Source organism: Phacochoerus africanus, chromosome 1 (assembly GCF_016906955.1).
Source record: "Phacochoerus africanus isolate WHEZ1 chromosome 1, ROS_Pafr_v1, whole genome shotgun sequence".
Lineage (NCBI taxonomy): Eukaryota > Metazoa > Chordata > Mammalia > Artiodactyla > Suidae > Phacochoerus > Phacochoerus africanus.
This window is the reverse complement of record NC_062544.1, coordinates 31,461,981-31,475,660: the sequence shown is the minus strand read 5'-3', so window position 1 is coordinate 31,475,660 and position 13,680 is coordinate 31,461,981. Positions and strand designations below refer to the sequence as shown.

Below are 13,680 nucleotides of genomic sequence, written 5' to 3'. Positions count from 1 at the left end.
GCCATTAAGCACGTGAAAAGATGTGCAACATGGCCAATTCTTAGAGAAATGTACAGCAAAACTACAATGAGGTATCACCTCACACCAGTCAGAATGACTATCATTATTAAGTCCACAAATAATTAATGATGTGCAGCCACTATGGAAAACAGTATGGGGCCTCCTCAAAAAACTAAAAATAGAGTTACCATATGGATCTAGCCATCCCCCTCATGGGCATATACCTGGAGAAAACTCAAACTTGAAAAGATACACACACCCCAGTGTTCAACACAGCACTGTTTACAATAGCCAAGATGTGAAAGTAACAACTTAAATGTATATCAACACATGAATGGATACAGAAGATGTGGTGTGTGTGTAATGGAATACTTCTCAGCCATAAAAAACAATGAAATAACATCATTTGTAGCAACGTGTATGGACCTAAAGATTATCATATTAAGTGAAGTTAGAAAGATGAATGCCAGATGATATTACTTATATGTGTAATCTAAAATGTGATACAAATGAACTTATTTACAAAACAGAAACAGTCACAGACATAGAAAACAAACTGAAGGTTACCAAGTGGGGGCGGTGGGGGGGGGGAGATAAATAAGGAATGTGGCATTAGCAGATACAAACTACTATATATAATAAAATAGATGACCAACAAGGTCCTACTGTATAGCACAGGGAACTCTATTCAGCGTCTTATAATAAACTATAATGGAAAATAATATAAAAAATCATACACATACACACTACATATAAACTTGACACTACTGACATTTTGACCAGACAGTTCTTTGTGATGGGGGCTGCCTTGTGCCCCGTAGGAAGTTTAGCAGCACCCCTGGACTCAGTAGATGCTATTGCATTCAGAGTGAAAAAGACGTTGACAAACTAGTTTTCAAGGTCTCTACTTACATGTATCTGACATCCACAGCCAGCTAGAAGGTATACAAACAAAATGCAAAGTCCGGTGCCAAGACGACACAGGCCCCAGAGGGGAGAGTAAGTCATTTGTACCTCATCACTGTTTTTTCTTTTCCCACCCTTTCTTCTTTCTTTTTGGGGGTGGATGTGAGCTCTTCACGTCAGGCTAATTTAATGTCTCTTGAACATCTACTTTACACAACTCCATGGGGAAAAAGAGGAGCCTCTCTTCTCCAGGACAGCTTGGCCCAGACCCATGTGACTAAGTCAAGCACAGAGCAGGGGTGATGAGTTCCCTTCATTAGAGCTTTCCCATCTCTGGGCTTGAAGGGCTCTTGCTGTGAACACCCACATCCACATCACTTTGTGTCTCCAGTGATACCTTGTAGCTGTGCACTGACAGGTGGAAACATGCCTGCTTTCTCTCCCTCACTAGAACCTATGTTCTTTGAGGGTAGGGCCTATTGTTTACTGGACTGTAAACATGGCACTTAGTATGGTGCTCAGCACACAGTATGTGCCACACAAATGCTTGTGAGTGCAGGAATGCAGCACCAGATCAGAGACAGACTGTCTGCTATAGCACCAAGCTTCTAAGGGGGCGGTCAGTGGTGCTAACAGCGCAGAGGGAAAAGAGTCATTGCAGATGATACACGTCACAGTTAGAGCTAAATTCTCAGGGTCTGATGGTTCCGGGAGGCAGTCCTTTCCCTGCCTCTTCCAGCTCTGGTGTTGGCTTGCGATTCTTGGCTTGCAGGTGTTCCACGCCATTCACGTGGCCATCCTCTCCCTGTGCATCTTCACCTTCTGTGTGTGTACATCTATCTTTGTGTCCAAATTTTTAAAAATTTGATTAACTTTGTAAAGACCGTATTTCCAATGAAGGTCAGATTCTAAGGCACTGGGGTTAGGGCTCTAACCTTTTTTTTTTTTTTTTTTTTGGTGGGGGAAGGACACGATGCAACATGCAACAGGTGGCTCCAAGGATATAGGTCCACAGACAGCAAGTGGGCCCGAGAAGAAATTAAAGATGCTAATGAGAGGGTTGTGGGATGGCCAACTGTAGGGGCCCAGGCTGTAAGGAAAGCAGTAAGGCCTGAATTCTAGAGATCAGAGGGGTGAGTGACAGGGTAAAGGCTAAGGGCTCAAAGGCAGTAAGTGCAAGGAAGAGCTGGTTCCACAGGAGTCCTATGATGAAAGGGAAGGCTGGGACAATGAGACTTAAGGCTCTAAGATCCTGGATTAGTGACACGAGGCTCGGTGGGGGTCTGGCTGTGACCATGGTAGGCCAGCTAGAGGGAAGGAGATCTGGTACAAGGAAGGTCATCTCCAGAGGCCAGGGTGCCAACAGCAGTTTCTCCATCCATGTGGAAGAAATACAGGTGGCAGTGGTGAAACGGCCAAAGGGCAACGGGGGTCAGCTTTTGTGATCATCCAGGAAGGTGAGAGGCTATCCTATAGCTCAGGAGATGAGAGCCTGGGGGAAGGGCGGGAGATGGGTGAGGAAAGACTCCCAGAGCGCAGGGTTTGCGAGAGGGATGGAGACGCACATGTGGAAGAACTCCAAGGAGCGGGGAGCAGGAAAACCGCTGGGCAGCAGCACAGTGGAGGTGGTCTCTTCTGGTGAGGACTGGAAGCAAAGTGCGACAAGGACAGATGAGGAGGAGGAAGATGGAGGCAAAACCACAAGTAGAATTAGCAACCAGACACTTTTTGAATGATGGTCATTGAGCAAAAAGGCTCTTTTTGATGTATCTCAAATCCCCCTCTTGACATAGTAAGGGAGTGGCTGAAAAAGCCCTGCCGTGGACCAACACGTGAGAACTGACTTTTGGTCATGACCCTCTCCCTAAGATAAGGCCCTGAGGGGATACTGTTCGCACCTGTGCATGGAGGTGACACGCAGGGCGAGGAGCAGTACGAGCCTAACCTAACGGCACATGAGGTACAGCTTCAGCTTCCTCATTCGAAAATGGCTTAATAGATGCAAACTATTGCATTTGGAGTGGATAAGCAATGAGATCCTGCTATACAGCACAGGGAACTATATCTAGTCACTTATGATGGAACGTGATAGAGGATAATGTGAGAAAAAGAATGTATATATGTATTTGTGACTGGGTCACTATGCTGTACAGTAGAAAGTGACAGAACACTGTAAATAAACTATAATGAAAAAGATAAAAAGCATTATTAAAAAAATGGGAAAACAGTACCTACCTCATTCAGCTGCTGGAGTTGCTGGCGTCCAGTGAGTCCTCAAGAATGTTAGTGGTGGTGGTGGCTACTATCATTGTAAATGCCACAGGCTACTGGGGAAGGAGGGTTGAAAATATGCTGCTCGAGATCACAGTAAGTATCATGAGGATGCAAGTCCCTACCTCTCCCTCCCTCCGCCCAAAGATGAAGACCACACCAAGATGATCCCAGAACATTTATTTCCACAGGTTCTTGATAAAAGAGCTCAACGCTGTGTAGAAATACACCGCTACACCTAAGGGCAACATTACAGAGCAAGAGCTGCCCCGACCCCTTCCACAGGGAAACGTCGGAGGGGAGTTCTGCGCCTCGAGACAGTTTCACAATCATGCATCTCTCCTCTGCACTGCAAGCCCCACCCCATCCCTCATTTTCTCCAACTTCTAACTGGAACTTGTGTTGACAAGTTGTATGTGTGTACATGTGGATACACGGAAGGCTCCTTGACCTGACTGATGAGAAGCTGAGACAACGCTTTGTATAAAAGTTATCCCAACATGATGGGAAAGCCAGGCCAAGGTCTCTCCTCAGAAGCCCCTGCATTCTCAAAATGCCACTGGGGCCCCCCTGAAATTCAAAAGCCAGCAGGCCTTATGTTTGCTCCTGCACCGAACTTCCCACAGGTCAGTTCAGGAAGGGGGAGACGCAGGAAGAGGGGCAAGAGGGCGTGTGGGCACCCCCAACCCGCTCGGGCCGAGAGCTTGTGCAGAAGAGGAGACTGAGGGGATAAGATCTCAGGATGTGCAGCGGGTCTGGGCTGGGGACAGAAACCATTCCAAAGCTTGTGCTTAAGACCTGATTCTTCAACCATGGCATCACCATTGCTAGGGATTAGGGACTTTCAAAGTTCAAAATTGATTCCTGTCCCCCAGGAACTCCACCAGAAGCCTTGAGAGCCCTTACTTAGGGTATTTAGCTGGTAGCTTCAGACTGACTACTGGCCACTTCCGATGGGTCCACAGCCTTCTTGGCATCTGGGTGGGTGGTCACAGTGGCTGGACAGGTGGAACAGCATGGCCTGTACACCACAGGTGCTCCGCTTCAAGAAAAGAAGGTGGATGGAGGCAGCTGAGTGACTACGAATCCTGCAGCAGGTCTGGTGAGGGTCCTGGGGTCCCCGAGTGGCCTGGTTAGGCAGATGCCTTGGCTGCTCTCCGAGCCTCGTAATCCTGCCTCGCCCTCTCCCTCTGCTCTTGTTCTCTCTGGATCAAACGTACGCGCTCCCCGTGCCACTGCTGCAGCCTCTGCTCATAGACAGCGATGTCTTCCGCTTCACAGGTTGGGAGCTGGGCCTTGGCGAGCTGGGTGCTCAGGGTCAGCAGGCTTTCTGACTCCACTTTGCCCAGAGCCTGCAGCTTAGAATGTAAAGCCTGGTGCAGACAAAGGGGGTGGGGAGGGGGGAAGATGTGGGAGAGGTAGGGAGGGGAAAAACAAAGAGGAAGGGAGAAGAGGTAAGTCCCTTTCAAAATGGCCACACATTCTGCTCGCAGGAAAAGGTACTTCGTTGGGAGCCTGTCATGCTGCCTTTCATCTAGACACTGTTAGCTCTTGTGCTCTCCTCTCTCTCTCTTTTCCCAGCCCAGCAGTTCTGCTAAGATGTGCCGCATGTGATTTCCTCCCCTTCACTCAAACAGGAAATGGAACTCCGTATGCTGTGATTCCCCAAGTAATCTGCTTTAAACCACAAAGACTACACAAGAAAAACCCTCCATTTCCACCCTGATCTGCGCCAAACTCTATGAACAAAGAACAGTGAGATGCAAACAAAATGGCAGAAGTAGGTGCTAAAATGGAGTAAGCCATCTACAGCTTTTCCTTTAGAATAACTGAGATAAATGCTTGCCTAACAAGTTCTCCTTTCAACAGATGGCAATCACGTCAAGGCTTTCTCACTAATGGCATGCTAAACAGCTCCCATGAGTGCCTGCACTATTATAAGCGTCCACCTGCTGTGCTTCACGGCAGGTCAGCCTTGACACCCCTACTGCTTATGGCTCCATCTGAAGTGGCAGCTCTGTGTGGCCGGTATTGTATTTCTGCAGAAGTAATGCACTAAAAACACTCATCTACTTAAGTGCTTCAAGATGTAGATCATCGGAGACCCACTTATGGCCCCAGATTTAGCATATACCACACACCCCATGTTCCACAAACAAATGCAATTCACTGGGGTAGGAGATGAGCCTGCTCCAATGGGGGGTGGGGGGCCTGGAAGGTGGGAGGGGCCTATGGGCTTCAAGGAGTGGCAGGGACCTAGTGTGACATGTCAGTCATATAAAAATGAGCCCCGAAAGATTACCTGGGTCTAACAAAAGTCGGGCACTGGGAAGAAAAGAAAGTGTAAAATGAAAATTATTTCTTTTTGATATCGCTTTCCACGTGGTTTGAGGCCAAGGAGACAGCTTTGGACACAGAATAAGGACTCTACTCTGGGTCAGCAAACTTGAGTTCAAACCCAAAGTCCAGGCACTTACAGGCCAGGTTTGCTCAGCCTTGGTGTCACAGGACACAAGACGTACACTACCGACCACCCCGGGCTATAGTCAGGATGAATGAAATGCACTGGCACCGAACACACAGCCAGCAGTCCAGAAACACTGGTTTTTATTTTTTTGAATTAAAAAACAGAAGTTCTTATCGTGGTGCAGCAGAAAAGAATCCAGCTAGGAACCATAAGGGTGAGGGTTCAATCCCTGGCCTCGCTCAGTGGGTTAAGGATCCGGTGTTGCCGTGAGTGTGGTATAAGTTGAAGATGTGGTTGGGATCTGATGTTGCTGTGGCTGTGGTGTAGGCCGACAGCTGTAGCTCTGAGTTGATCCCTGGCCTGGGAATCTACATATGCCATGGGTGAGGCCCTAAAAAGCAAAAAAAAAAAAAAAAAAAGCAACCTCGGTGTCATAGAACACAAGAAGTGCACTATCTGGAAAAGTGAGGGCTGAGAATTTAATGTGGGCACAGATTTCTATTCTCTCAGATAAAATATAAAGGAAGCAAGAGAAACTGCTAATTTTTAGGAGTGATGGGTGGACTTGGTCAATTCAAATATGCTGAATGATCATCTATGGGGCTAAGAAGAGTTTTGTTGTTTAGCTTCTCTAAATCTGCAAAATTAGGCAAGGTTAAAAGGAAAGAACAGGTATGTAAATTCTTAACCTACCTGCTCATACCCTGGAAACATCGATTATCCTTCCTTTCTCAGTTTTTAAATTATAAAAGAGGAAAGCTGATCAATGACCTTATAGAAGCACTGGGAGAAACAGCTGCTAAAGGTACCAGCATCCTCCTTAGGACACGGGAAATAGGTTTCCCACAGCTGGTTCAATATAATTACTGCAAAGATTTCAATGCAATAGTCTGGCCAAGGGTACATCCTTCTGTTCCAAAATGACACAACAGTTCAGGTGGGATGGACGGGAAGATTTTCTGCTTCACACAATGAATTCTCCTTTGGGCAATATATATCTATTTCTGCTAAATAGATGAGAAACAGAGCAAAGAAGAGGCCAAGGGTTTAAACTTTGAACATGGCTCTTCCTCCCTGACTTGGCTCACAGAGCATTTTGGGATGTACAGGTGGAAGCTACCAAAGGCAGCTGGAGTGCTCGGGGCTGCCCTGAAAAGAAACAGTGGGAACCTGCTGACATCGTCCATGAAGGACAGAGAGCATTTCCAACGGCACTAGTGCACATCACAGAGCTAAGCAAAAGAAGCTGCTTGCATTTCATCTCCATCATATTCAAACGTGGCTTTGCGATTTTTTTTTTTCCTTTAGGACTACACCCGAGGCATAGGGACGTTCCCAGGCTAGGGGTTGAATCAGAGCTGCAGCTGCTGGCCCACAGCACAGCCACAGCAACTCTGGCTCCAAGCTGTGTCTGTGACCTATACCACAGCTCACAGCAACGCTGGACCCTTATCCAGCGAATCCTTATGAATACTAGTAGGATTCTTAACCCAGGAACTCCCACGGCTTTGCAATTTCTACTTGGGTTTCTGGTGATCAAGAAGGTTCAGTGCAATATGGAGAAGTGAAGATCCTCTCCACTCAGGATTGAGTCAGGTGCTTGCTATGAAGAAGTAAGCTATTCCCCAACCCATCATGTACACTTCCGGGATGAGTGGGTAATGACATGCTGCCTTAGGGAACAAAACTGTGACCGATTCGCTCCAGTACAAAAAGGAGCATAAAAATTCTATTTGTTTCTTTTAAGACCACTTCCTGTGTCAAGCAATAAAAATGTGATTTTTGACGTCAGTCTTCAATGCCTTTGTGTGCGACAGTGATGCATGAAAGAACTGCCTGTCCGGCACCACAGCAGAGAAGCATGTTTACTGCACAGCTGAGGGGGACTCAATTCAGCTACAACTCACCTCAAATCGTTCCAGGTACTGAGGAAGCTTGGACTGTTCAGTTTCCTCCACATCCAACTGCTCTACCAGTTCTTCTGACCTCTGGCTTTCCTCACCTTCCTGGGGCTGTTCCTCTGAAGTCCCCTGGGCCGGAGCAGTCACAGCCTTTAGCACTCTGTCCAGCACATCGAGCTGTGGAGTAGAAAGAGAGGCAGGGACTAAACATCCTGTGGCCCCGAAAGCAGAGTGGTTGGAGAAGGGAAGGAAGGGAAAACGGGGGTCTAAAGAATCGTGAAAAGAGTTCTCTTATCAAATTATAGGAAATAGAAATGGTTACACAATTTTACAATGGAAACATCCTGTTGTAAGGCATGGAACACTTAGTACAAAACAAATGGAATAAATAAGCAAGCTCAGATTTATCTACCTGAACCAGCGTGCTGGCTTTGATTTCACTTCTAATCAGTTCAGATTTATCTATGTGAACCAGCACATTGGCTTCGATTCCACTTCTAAGCAACCAAGAATTATGCTCAATGGGCACTGAAGTGGTTGCCCCCTCAACCCCCTCCCATATCTTTCTTCCTCATTTGGTTTGGAATTGGGAGAAAGGCAAAGAAAAACCACAAGAGACCACAATCAACAACGGGCCATTCGGAACGCACAGTAATGCCTCTGAACCTAGGCAGGGCCCTCCTTCAGAGGAAGAGTTTACCTCATGGAGTATCCACAGGTTAGGGATCAAAGATCAGACAGGCATACGTGAGCTTTATTGTACAGGTGATTTCTAGGACTTAGAAAGTAATCAAGTTATAAAACAGAGGGTTTCCTTTTGTTCTGACCCCACTTCCCCTACCACTTCCATTTTGGGGCAACCTCCCTTGACCCACAGAAGGGTCAGCATCAGAGGTGGGGCAGAAACAACTTCAAAACCAGCATTAGACCCTGTATGGATACTGAGTAATTTCATCCATGTCACATCAGAACAAAAATCCAGAAACTACTCCAAGGCTTTTTAATGCCACTAACACATTATACCCAAAGCTGACACATACCCCATTCTTGCTGATATCTGAATCACATTCCTATTAAGTCGGAACACAAAGAATGCAAATACGGCTCAAACTGGAAGGAATATATTCCATAAAGCATTTATGTATAATTCTGTGCTTTCACTCACTAGCACTGACTCAGCAGGGCTAAAACATGGATATCTATTTAGAAATGTGTATGCTTTGTTATAAATGTCTGGCAGAGAATATAGTGATTCACAGGACATCAGGAAAAGGGGCCAGTACAGGAATCAGACCCTATGGCTCAAACAAAAGCCAAGGTGTGAGTTTTAGTGATCAGGGTCAAGGCAAAACAAAACAAATAAACAGCTTAAATTTAACTTTTACACCCTGTTAATGAAACAGCCAATAGCCTTCTAGGCCTCACTCTGAACAAAACCTGCTTGGACAGGAATGAACAATGCAGTTCCCTGTCGGGTGTGAGGCTTGTCACATGGCTACTTTCCTGGAACCTGAGCTAAGTCTAGTAACTCTGTAGTGCCAAGAGCTGGAGGTGACCAAGAGGGATAAGCTTTGAGACTGGTGGGAAGTTAGTTTCCTAGCCAGGCAAAGTGAACACCTTAGAGCTTTGAAAGGATCATCTGGTCCAGATCTCAGTATCACGCATTCACCACAGATGGTTTAATGGAAGGAACAATTGACAGGTAGTTAAGTCTCCCAGGGCTACATGAGGATACAGAAATGCTAAACATTAAAAATGAGGAGTTCCCTGGTAGCTTAGCAGCTAAGGACTTGGCACTATCACTGCTATGATGTGGGTTTGATGGCTGTCCTGAGAACTTGTGCACGCTGTGCGCTCAATGCCCCTGCCCGCCCCCCCCACCAAAAAAAGAAAGACACGAAGAAAGAGGGAGTGATCCCTGGCCTTGATCAGTGGGTTAGGGGCCCAGCGTTGCCTTGAGCTGTGGTGTAGGTTGCGGACTCGGCTTGGATCCCATGTTGCCATGGCTATAGTGTAGGCCAGCAGCTGTAGCTCTGATTTGACCCCTAGCCCGGGAACTGCCATGTGCTGCAAGTGCAGCGCTAAAAGCAAAAAAAAAAAAAGGACGAACGAAGTCTTCAGCTCTCCTGAGCTCATACTGAGATTCTATTTGTGTGTGTTGGGGGGTGGACATTAAACATTATTTAATCTCAGGGGAGGGGAATTGTTTTTCTCCCAATGAGCTCTAAAATCAACATTAATCTTATTTTCTAGTGCTTTTTGTAATACTGACAATGTATGCGGTTTTTCATTGCTTTTCAACTGAATAAGTACATGATTCTATAGAGATAAATTGGGGAAGGGAGGGAGGACAACGAAAACAAATTTAAAGCTTAACTTGGGAGGAATGGGAGATGGCCAAGTCCCAGTGAAGCTGGGCTGGGGAACTTACCGCTTCTCCACACAGCTGTCCATCTTCTGGGGAGGAGGCCACCTTCTCCATCACTTGAAGGGCTCTGTGGAGGTAGCCTGGTTGCCAGAGCAGGGGCATGTTGCGGTACACAGCCCTCAGCCCTTGCTGCAATTCCACCTTCCCTGAAGCCAAAAAGAACAATGAAGATGGCTCAGCCTCGGCTTCCTGCTCTGCCTGAGACTGAGGACATGAAAGCACAAAGGAACGGTCACTGGGCAGTGGCAGAAATGGAGAAGGACTGGTTCAAATCTATACCAAGAGCTTCACCCCAGCCAGTGAAGAGGACACTTCAGATGGATGATGGAAAATGTGGTAAAATTCAACACACTCTTTTCAATATAAAGCTGTGCCAACTTATTTTTCTTCTTTTTCAACTTGGACTGCTGGCGATTATCATGAGGAATATGACTCACAGGGCTGAGGGAAATTTAGAGAGGTTGCTACATCTGCCTCTTAAATGGAACTACCTTTGTAAAACAAGTCAAACGACCAAAATATTACTTTTGTTTCAAGAACAAAATCTTCCAAAGAAAAAGAAATCCTACAACTTTCTTACAGCGAAAATCTCGCCCACATCTGACAATGCCCCTGCCAGGAAACGTTTGACATTTTTTAAAATGCTCCAAAACATCCCATTGATTGTCCTAACAGGAAAAAAGAAAAAAACGTGTATTACTTTGCTCTTCTTCCCTTTATTTGAGCTTCATCAGTACTTAAATCATATAGTCCTCCTCATCCTTTCGGATCTCAGGACATGAATGTTTGTGCTGGTTTGAGATATCAACACAAGTGGAGCTTAGGATGTGGCTGGCAGACAGCAGGGCCCCCACATGGGGGCAGGGGCTGTCTCTGGATTCCTAGGGAACAGAAGTCCTCTCCACACTAATGACCGAAGTCACCTTGAGCTGCCAGCTCTTAAATCCACCTTCACTTATCTTTCCCAGGAAGGAGGATTTGGGAAAGCTGTAGTGGGACATAAATAGACAAAGCTCATCAGGTGACAGCTAATTTTAGACCTTTAAGGTGCTTGGGGCTGGCTGCAGTCACGTTCTGGGAAGCTGCTTCTGTCGGAGGTGAGTGAGGCTGCACAGCACATGATACCGTGACAGCAAAGAGCTTTGGATCTGATGCTGCCAGAACCAAAGCACCCAGGGCTCTGCTCAAAACCAACAAGGTACCTATTTCTTAGCCCTGATAACTTTCCGGACAATCCATGCACTGTAACAGTCCTGAGCAGTTCACCTGAGGGCAAGGGCAAAAACATTTAAATCAAGAGCAAACGTAGATGGCAAATAAAGAGAAAATGATTTTTCAAAAGAGCAGTCAACTCTTTTGTCGGCCTGTCTAATAAATTCTGAAACTCCTCTGAGTCAGTTTCTATCAGAATTAGCCTCCAAGAATGCCGCACACATTTTGTCGGTGAAAATCAACTTAAAAAGCAGCCAAACTGGTCTAACTTGGATGATTTTCAGAAAACAAAGGTAATTATGTAAACACAATGTACGATCAGGAAAAGGTGCTTCTCAAACACCTATCTACTTAGGAGACCGAATGGAAGGGTAACGAAACAGTACCCAGCAAATAAAACTCTGCAAATCGGGACACACTTTATGCATGTTCAACGTTATTTGTCCAAGTTCCACACAACCCAGGTGCCGGGGCCACTCCTCACAAGGCTCTGCTCTCCCGACTGAGTTCCATGTGACTGAGGCTCTAAAGCAAAGCCAGACCCCCTGCAGGGTACAGTCACACTGCACCAGTGAGTTCCCCTCCGCTCTCCCAGTGCTACTGGAAGTGCCCTCTGAGCATCTCTTCCCTCACCAGCAAACAATACCAAGGGTATGCAGTCATCGCCAACTCTTAATTTCTTACCTCCTGGACTTTAGGTTTAAAGAGACAAAAAGATCTTCATTACTGCAGTTCCCGTTGTGGCTCAGTGGTTAACGAATCCGACTAGGAACCATGAGGTGGCGGGTTCGATCCCTGGCCTTGGTCAGTGGGTTAAGGATCCGGTGTTGCCGTGAGCTGTGGTGTAGGCTGCAGATGTGGCTCGGATGCTGCATTGCTGTGGCTGTGGTGTAGGCTGGCGGCTACAGTTCTGATTAGACCCCTAGCCTGGGAACCTTCATATGCCGTGGCAGCAGCACAAGAAATGGAAAAAAAAAAAAAGAAAAAAAGATCTTCGTTACTAATGGGAAAGATTCTATTGGCTGGTTTTCTCAAAAGAGGGCCAGATCTTTCCTTTCTTTATCCCTTCCTCATATTTGTTACCACTAAATATAAAAGACAACTGTCAGCGGAATTCCCGTCGTGGCTCAGTGGAAACGAATCTGAGGAGGAATCCATGAGGATGCAGGTTTAATCCCTGGCCTTGTTCAGCGGGTTAAAGATCCGGCATTGCCATGAGCTGTGGTGTAGGTTACAGACATGGCTTGGATCCCACGTTGCTGTGGCGTAGGCCATCGGCTACAGCTCTGATTCAACCCCTAGCCTGGGAACCTCCATATGCCACGGGGTAGGCCCTAAAAATATAAGAAGAAGAAGAAAAAAAAGAAAGAATGCTGTCAGAACTAGTTCTCACTTGGGAGTTCCCACTGTGGCTCAGCGATAACAAACCCAACTAGTATCCATTAGAACGAGGGTTTGATCCCTGGCCTTGCTCAGTGGGTTAAGGAACTGAGTGTTGCTGTGGCTGTGGTATAGGCTGGCAGCTGCAGCTCTGATTTGACCCCTAGCCTGGAACTTCCATATGCCTCAGGTGTAGCCCTAAAATTTAAAAAAAGACCTAGTTCTCACCTTGCCAGCAGTGACAGGTTTTAGAAGCTTCTTTACTGTCTTAGGTGATACCTCTAAGTCCATCAAGGTCTGGTGTTATGCTAAAAGGGAAAGCTTCATTGGAGTTCCACAGCAAGTTTAAATCAAATTACAATTTTAGTGTGAAGCAGAAGAATGCATCAGTTCCATCCATGAAGAACCATGTTTGTAAGGACCACTCGCTTACCAAGAAGTGCATAGCCATATAGCTGGGAACTCAGCCCCACTGAGTTCTTTTGCTTTAGACCTGGGAGTAACAGGGATGCACCAAAGTTCCTCTCCTCTTCCCACTGCAACAGAATATACCAGGTCATGGTCCAGCCAGGCAATGCATACCATATGCAAAAATGTGGTTTTTCATGACACAGAGGAAAAAACAACACATTCTAACACTAAATAAAAGAAAGTAACAAAGCTAAAGATACATTATAATCCCAATTTTGCAAGCAAAAAATATTTAATTTTAATGAAAAATAGGGAATAGAAATGCCCTATATATGGAGTTCCCTCATGGCTCAGCGGGTTGAGGTCACTGCTATGGCTCTGGTTACAGCTGTGGTATGGGTTCGATCCCTGATCCAGGGACTTGCTCATGATGCTGAGTGCAGCCAGAAAAAAAAAGAAATGCCTTACATGTTAACAAATTTCTGGGCAGTGAAATTGTGAGCAATTTTGGTTTTCTTCTTTGTACTTTTCATTATTTTCCACATTTGGGGCAGTGAGTAAGAGTTCCTTTTACAATCAGTACACTCTAGATCAATGCTGCCTTGACACAATCAATAAGATTATCCATGTCGTCAGCCCTGTATTCACTGACATTGCTATGACATGATGGAGAAAACTTTCTGAATTTTAAACAGTTCAGAAAT

General features: G+C 46.0%; 1 protein-coding gene across 1 annotated transcript in view; it reads right to left on the bottom strand.

Moving 5' to 3' along the window:
- Positions 1–3,340: 3,340 nt before the first annotated feature.
- The window catches only part of MRPS27 (mitochondrial ribosomal protein S27), a 93,494-nt gene continuing 83,154 nt past the window's right edge, over positions 3,341–13,680 (bottom strand). The window contains exons 8-11 of the mRNA XM_047793342.1: positions 12,999–13,101; positions 9,977–10,119; positions 7,552–7,722; positions 3,341–4,550 (exon numbers count right to left, since the gene is read on the bottom strand). Of these exons, the coding sequence (XP_047649298.1) occupies positions 4,311–4,550; positions 7,552–7,722; positions 9,977–10,119; positions 12,999–13,101 (657 nt within the window). The 3' untranslated portion in view covers positions 3,341–4,310. The remainder of the gene's footprint in view (positions 4,551–7,551; positions 7,723–9,976; positions 10,120–12,998; positions 13,102–13,680) is intronic.